This window comes from Poecilia reticulata, linkage group LG19 (assembly GCF_000633615.1).
Source record: "Poecilia reticulata strain Guanapo linkage group LG19, Guppy_female_1.0+MT, whole genome shotgun sequence".
NCBI lineage: Eukaryota > Metazoa > Chordata > Actinopteri > Cyprinodontiformes > Poeciliidae > Poecilia > Poecilia reticulata.
This window is the reverse complement of record NC_024349.1, coordinates 1,562,441-1,570,327: the sequence shown is the minus strand read 5'-3', so window position 1 is coordinate 1,570,327 and position 7,887 is coordinate 1,562,441. Positions and strand designations below refer to the sequence as shown.

Sequence of the window (7,887 nt, the reverse complement as noted above, 5' to 3'; positions counted from 1 at the left end):
CCGACCCGACCAGAACCAGACCAGGGCCAGAACCCGACCAGAACCAGGACCAGAGCAGAACCAGGACCCGACCAGAACCCAACCAGAACCAGAACCCAACCCGACCAGGACCAGAACCCGACCAGAACCCGACCAGGAACACAGGTGGGATTAAATCAGAGGGTAATCAGGGACAACATGGAGACTCAATAGACACAGATAAACAAAATAAAACCCAAATCCTCACCAATTTAGTTTTAAATGATGTAAAAAGGCCAAATAAACCTGAATTAATCATAATAACCTCCATGATGTCAGAAACCATCCATTTTCTGTCCCTTTCACCATATTTATGCTAATAATTACAAAGTATTCCTCTGAAGCACCTTGTATTGCCTTGTTGCTGAAATGTGCCATATAAATAAAATTACCTTTTCCTTTAATAGACGAGCTAATATTTCATTTAGCATTTTATGCTAACTTTGAAAACGTTTAGCGCTCTTAGATTCTCTTAAATTAATTTTAAGCTGAATAAAGTTTGACGTCTGTGTTGAGGTTTTGATTAGCAACTGTTAGAAATTCCTAAAATACTTCTGTTTATATTCATGCTCTTATTTTGAAAGGGGTGAAGACTGCACAGCAGTTCCGTTTCCTCTTACGTGCTCTTTGATTATTTTTCTTTAAAACTTAATTGAACGAATTGTAATCAATAAAAAACACAGTCATACATTCATGTAGCAGTTAGCAAAACTGCTACATAAATAAACTATGAACTGAAAGCGTGAGTCAAAGATCTGTTCGAAAGAATCACTTCCTGAAGCGCAAACCGTTCATGTGTAGTAGCGAATGTGAACCAGAGGAGGGCGATATGTTGTTCAGTTATTGACAGATTGTGGACATTTAGTGCTTTATCATTATCTTCTGCTAGATAGCATGTTGTTGTAGCGCTTTAGCGTCTTGTGCTTTAGAGTTAGCATGGCTAGCTTTTTAATTAGCGATTCCCACGACGGCTAAAAGATTTGAACAGTTTTGCGAGGCGGTTTTCAGAGTTCATTAGAAAGTATTTAGTTTCATCAGTTTTTCCAGAGTTACTGACCGGTTTCACAGTGAACCAAGTCGATGTTTTGTTTTCGCTCTAGAGCTTCACTGGATCCAGAAGCACAAAGACCAGCTGCTGAGCTTCGTCTCACAGTCCTTCCTGGAGGAAATACTCCAGCACCTCAGAAACGTGAACGTCTTGACGTCAGCTGAAGAGTCGAGCATTAAGGCGGCGGGCCAGCTGCAGGACCAGCTCAGCATGCTCACCTCCATGGCCGCTGCCAAGGAGAGCCAGAGCTCGGACGCGCTGCAGGCCTTCATCGAGAGCTCGGACTCGGAGGTGGCCCAGCTCATCTTGAGCTACGGTAAGAAACGATCGCTTCCTTTAACGCAGGGGTGTCAAACTCCAGTCCTCGAGGGCCGGTGTCCTGCAACTTTTAGAAGTGCCTCTGCTGCACACACCTGAATAGATCCATCCATCCATCCATCCATCCATCCATCCATCCATCCATCCATCCATCCATTTTCTTGCACCCTTTTYCCCTCAGTGGGGTCGGGAGGGGTGCTGGTGCCCATCTCCAGCCAACGTTTCGGGCGAGGGGCGGGGTCACCCTGGACAGGTCGCCAGTCTGTCGCAKGGCRAACTGAGGAGGTAATTAAGCCATTTGATTCAGGTGTTTTGTACCTGTGGCACATCTAAAAACTGCAGGACAGCGGCCCTTCAGGACTGGAGTTTGACACCCCGGCTTTAACGCCTTGCTACAGTCCGTCTCAGTCGCTTTGGTGCGATTCTTCACTCATTAGCAAAACCGAGTTCCTCAAAACAATTTCTACAAATCAGGGATTACCTGAAAAACCCAGTTTGCTTCTCAGAATTAAAAATCTGCCGATGAACATTTCAGTTCCTCACAATGACAAGTGTCCAGTTGATCAGTCATGCTGACAATGAAGCGGAAACTGAAGGTAAACGGTGGCTAAAGTCGTGATGACTGTTGTAAGTTGTTGCTCTTTTACTGTAATTTGTGATGCAGAAAGGAAAAGACTCTCTGCTTTGTTGCCAGTTGGTTGTTCATGGCACCTTTGAGCCATTTCAGAAAACTGGTTCATCTAAAATGCGCGGGCTGCACAGTGGCGCAGTTGGTAGAGCTGTTGCCTTGCAGCAAGAAGGTTCTGGGTTCGATTCCCGGCCTGGGGTCTTTCTGCATGGAGTCTCCATGTTCTCCCTGTGCATGGTGGGTTTTCTCCAGGTACTCCGGTTTCCTCCCACAGTCCAAAAACATGACTGTCAGGTTAATTGGCCTCTCCAAATTGCCCCTAGGTGTGAGTGAGTGTGTGCATGGTTGTGTGTCTCTGTGTTGCCCTGTGACACAGAGACACACCTCCTGCGACCTCCAGCGACAGCCAGCATGGCTGATTCTGCCCCTCCCGGCCAGCATGGCTGATTCTGCCCCCATTCCATTGAGGGTTTCCCACGTTTGTCAGAATCAGAATGGCTTCAATCAGCATAAGTAGATGCACAAAAGGAGGAATTGGACTTCGGTTTGTAAGCNCCCGCCTCTCGCCCGAAACGTTGGCTGGAGAGGCACCAGCACCTCCCGACCCACTGAGGGAAAAAGGGTGCAAGAAAATGGATGGATGGATGGATGGATCTAAAATGCGTCACCAAACGACCTGCTGCGTTGGAGGAACTCGGGTTACATGGGAGTCAATTCAGGCCCGATGGAGAGAAAAGTCTGACGGAAATGTACAGAAACACGGCAGAAGCCTGGTTCTGTTGTGACGAGTCGTCCAAAATGTTAGGACGACTCGTCAAGCAGGAAACTTGAGCTTAAATGATGTGGAGGTCGAGGCAATTGAGCAACTGAAACGCAGGAGAAAGCAGAGAATTGTACATAATCACTTGGATAATGCAGAAAAGCTTCTGCAACTTTATCAAAGGGATGGGAAACTGCTTTTTTTGTGATGCAGTGATTGGAAGGTTGAGCAAGTAGTTTTGAGAATTGCACCAGAGAGGCTGAGACGTGTGTAATGGAAAATGTTTGGATCCTTCCTCCTTAGACGCCACGGTGACGAAGCACAAAGAGGTGCTGCTGCAGCAATATGAGAAGCAGAGAGACAGAGACTCAGCCAGCTGCCCCAAACTGAACATCTCCTCAAGGAGTTTACTGATGGTGGACGGACTCTCCGACTTCCAGCAAAAGGAGCACGATCTGATGCAGGTGGGAGCGACTCGAGGAGGGAGGAGGAACCATCTGAGGCAGCTGGGCCTCGCCAAGCTCTTTGAGCCCCTCACCAGGGTCAGCTTGCCTCCCAGGGTGACGCTCACAGTCGGAGTGGCTGGTATTGGCAAGACAACCTGGGTGCGACACTTCATCAGACAATGGTGCCAAGGGACCATGAGTCCGGATATACACTTCGTCTTGCCCTTCACGATGTGCGAGCTCAACGGTCTGGAGAAACTTTCCGCAGAGAGGCTGTTGAAGACGACTTTCCCGCATCTGCCGGCACCCGGTTTGGTCCTAAACGACGCCTGCAGGACGCTGCTCATCTTCGATGGTTTGGACGAGTTTCGCAGCACTTTGAATTTCTCTGACGCGGCTCCTTGCAACGACCCGAAGAAGGAAGTCTCCATTGACGACCTGGTGACGAACATCATCCGAGGGAATCTGCTCCCAGACGTGTCGGTGTGGGTGACGTCGAGGCCAGGAGTCGCCTCCCTGATCCCGGGCGGATTGGTGGACCGGGTCACGGAGATCCCAGGATTCAGCCCAGCGGACATCCAGGTCTTTCTGAGCCACCACTTCTCAGAGAACGACTTCGCCACCAGGATATGGGCCCACTTGGAGGCCCATAAGACCCTAATGGTGATGTGCTACATACCTTGCATCTGCTGGATGCTAGCAGAGACGTTGCTGTACATCATGCAGAGCGGGTCACAGGAGAACCTGCCTAAGACCTGCACTGAGCTGTGCGCCCATTTCTGCTCCATGAAAGCAGAAGTAGGGGAACCAAGAGGCAGGGAGCCTGTGAAGTCTGAGCAGCATCATGCGACCAACCGCAAACTGCTGGGCAACCTGGGACGACTGGCCTTCTACAGCCTCCTGAAGCACAAGTACACGTTCAGCGAGCCGGACCTCAGGGCCTACGGGATAGACTCACTGCAAACTCAGTGCAGCCTGGGAGTCGGAGTTCTGATCCGGACCGAGTCCACCATACACACCACTTACAGATTCACACACCTGACCCTGCAGGAGTTCCTTGCAGCTACGTTTTATCACGTTTCCTCCAAGCGGGCCATCTTTGACCTGTTCTCAGAGAGCACCATGTCCTGGCCCAAGATCGGGTTCCAGAACCACTTCAGAAGCGCCTTCCAACACTCGCAGCAAGCCGAAGACGGCCACCTGGATCTGTTTGTGCGCTTCCTGACGGGCTTGCTGTGCCCAACTACGATGAAACCTCTGGCTGGGCTCTTGGCTCTCGGGAAAGACGACGGCAGCCAGAAGGTTTGGGCCGGAGGGTTTTTACAGAGCCTCCTGTCCAGCGTGGGTTCGGTGGTGTCCCTCCGAGCCGTCAACCTGGCCTACTGCCTGCAAGAGCTGCAACACGGCGAGCTGCTCCGGAGCGTAGAGGAGGACCTGCGGCAGGGCAGCTTGGCTGGAAAGCTGACGCGGCCGCACTGCGTGGTGCTGGGCTTCCTGCTGCACGTCTCCCCAGAGTGCAGCGAGCAAACCAACCTGACGGGGTGTCTGAACTACCCAACGGTGAAAAGTTTACTCCCACAGCTGCTGTACTGCACCCATCTCAGGTCAGTAAGAAACACTGTTAAATATGGGGAAAAGCAAAACCTTTACAAATGGCCTCGGTTCCAATTAGCACATTTGTTTTCGTAATTCCAATCTGCGCAGTTTTACAGTGAATGTTTTGTGTCGAACAGGCTGGAGAATAATAACTTCAAGGACGACGTCATGGAGCTGCTCGGGAGCCTCCTGAGCGCCAAAGACTGCCACATCCGGAAAATAAGGTTGGACCATCCTGGACAAGTTTTCACTGCTGGAGCCGCTGAGCCAGAAACTCACCTGTCTGAACGTCCCTGCTAGAAACACACACCTGTTGCTAGAAACACACACCTGTCTGAACGTCTCTGCTAGAAACTAGGGCTGTGTAATATCGATTTTGCAATATATATTGATATTTACTGTCCTAGAAAAAAAATCGACATTCATCCGAAAGTATCGTATCATCCACCTGTCACCTGGCTCGCTCACTGCTTGCTTCGCCGGGAGAGTGATTAGGTCATCAGGCTTAGAGTGTCAAGGTTCAAAAGGTATCAAACTATTCAGAGCAGGTACTTGGTGAACTTTATTTACTTTACAAATGCATGTAAGCTACAGTTTGTACTGTTTCTATTAAAAGAAACATGTTTGATTCATTTTGTCCAGCTGTCGACTTTAAGTCTGTGTCCAACCAGAGCCAGGTGTTGTGCAGTTGGTGCTTCTAATCAGTTTTCAGTTAAATTAATTCAATCCAACTCTACAACAGTCACAAAATGTCACCAAAATCACTCTGTCCCTCTCAAATCTTTCAGAAAATCGCAAAAGTGAATCGAATTGCATCGTTTGCCCAATATCGCAATATATATCGTATCGTGAGATTATTGTGTCACTACAGCCCTGCTAGAAACGCGCACCTGTTGCTAGAAACGCACACCTGCCTGATTACAACGAGACACGAATAAGTGCAGCTTGTTTTGTTCTTGCCTTCAGTTTGGCCGACAACGTCATCAGCACCAAAGGAGCCAAAGCCCTGAGCCGAGCCCTGCTGGTGAACCGAACCCTGACCGCCATCAAGTGAGACTTTTACCGATGCTTCAGTCACGGAGGAGCCCAAACCTGTTCGGTTTCCAAATCTGTTGTTGAAGTGATGGGAGAAAACGTGTCTTTATTGGTAAAACTCCCAATATATTGATTGGGAGTTTTACCAATATATTGGGGGTTTTACCAATATAACTCCAATATATTGGTAAAACTCCCTATATATTGGGAGTTTTATTGGTAAAACCCCCAATATATTGGGAGTTTTACCAACTGGAGCTTTATATTTGGTAAAACTCCCAATATTTTGGAGTTTTACCAATAAAACTCCCAATATATTGGGAGTTTTATTGGTAAAACTCCCAATATTGGAGTTTTACCCCAATATATTGGGAGTTTTATTGGTAAAACTCCAATATATTGGGAGTTTTACCAACTGGAGTTTTATATTTGGTAAAACTCCAAATAAAATATATTTGGAGGATATTTATATGAACAAATATCCATACAGCTTGAAGGGTTTTTATTTTACAATTTGCTAAGCGTAAACTGCAAATACCAATTTATTTTATTACTATTTTACTAAATAAAAGACAATTTATACCCCGAGGATATTTTGTTTTATTCTTACCAACAATTTTCTCCTGAAATAAGTTAATTTTAATGTTTTTAAGTGGCTCAGTCAAAGTTCGAGAATCCTTTGTGTGATGAAAAGAGAGTCGAGATAAAACATGGAAAAGATTCTCAGTAGTTTAAAAACAGGATTTTAATAATATTATAGCAGTAAAACTGTTTTGATTGATTATAAATGTGATAAATAATGTTGGACATATCATAGTTTAATAGAATATATTAGAATATTTACATTGTTTTTGTGTCTTTTATGAGATTTTTGTCCTTTGGTCCAATTGGAAACAAACGTTTTTGTTAAATAAAAACCGTTTTAAATGTCCAAACAGTGCGAATAAGTTTGGGTTTAACTGTAAGCAGCACATAATTATGAGGTGATTGGAGGATAAACGGCTTTTTATTTGTTTTTGGATGAGAGAGCCGTGCATCTGCGTTCGTCCTCTTTCAGTCTGATACCCATAACTTCATTTACTTTATTTTAAATTCAGCTTGAAGAACAACAGCATTGGATCAAAAGGGGCAAAGTTTCTGGCAGAGGCTCTGAAAATGAACCAAGCCTTGGTGTCAATCAAGTGAGTATAACTAAAAGGTTTTTCTACATTTTAAAATGTTCCGTATTTGTAACTCCGCTGGCGTCAGCCTGCAGAATAACTCCATCGGGGAAGAAGGAGCTCAGGCCATCGCAGACGTCCTGCAGTCCAACCGCAAGCTGGTGTCTCTGAAGTCAGTTTCGTCCTGCTGACAGTTCATTCCTGGCAGTTTTCATGTGAAATGTGCAGCATGTTCTCTTTCCGATTTGCTTTTTCAGCATGCGGAAAAATGCAGTCGGCGCAGGAGGAGCCAAGAGGATCGCAGAGGCGCTGAAGACAAACCGAACTCTCACAAAGTTGATGTAAGCAGCTAATGGTTTTAATTTCACTCATTTTAATTTATTTATTCATCCTGAGCCACCAAGTTTTCATCCAGACATCGTTACATGAATGTCGGTAAACTCTGCAGCCTGTTAAATATGACAGTTGATACTTTAACTTGGATATATTCATTAATAAAATAACTTTTCTAATCACCGAATGTAGCAGAAGTTAATGCTAACGTGCTAAATTCAATCAAACTTATCAAAACTAGACGGGTAACTGCTGTTACCATATACAAATGGATTTAAACTGAGGCTAAAACTGTTGACACTTTAATTACATTTATTCCATAAACAGCCTGCATTTGTTATTATGTTTGCAATTTGGTTTGAGTGGAGGTCACCGCTAACTGGCTATGCTAACACTAAAGTACTCACTATAAACAGTAGCTAACGCGCTATAGCAACACGGTATGTATCGGAAGCTAATGCTAAAGCGCTATAGCAACACGGTACGTGTCGGAAGCTAATGCTAATGCGCTATAGCAACACGGTACGTGTCGGAAGCTAATGCTA

General features: G+C 45.9%; 1 protein-coding gene across 1 annotated transcript in view; it reads left to right on the top strand.

Moving 5' to 3' along the window:
- nlrc3 (NLR family, CARD domain containing 3) overlaps positions 1-7,887 on the top strand; it is a 24,910-nt gene that overhangs the window by 7,751 nt on the left and 9,272 nt on the right. Inside the window, exons 3-9 of the mRNA XM_008436346.2 lie at positions 1,119-1,382; positions 3,076-4,822; positions 4,952-5,038; positions 5,781-5,864; positions 6,947-7,030; positions 7,098-7,181; positions 7,267-7,350. Of these exons, the coding sequence (XP_008434568.1) occupies positions 1,119-1,382; positions 3,076-4,822; positions 4,952-5,038; positions 5,781-5,864; positions 6,947-7,030; positions 7,098-7,181; positions 7,267-7,350 (2,434 nt within the window). The remainder of the gene's footprint in view (positions 1-1,118; positions 1,383-3,075; positions 4,823-4,951; positions 5,039-5,780; positions 5,865-6,946; positions 7,031-7,097; positions 7,182-7,266; positions 7,351-7,887) is intronic.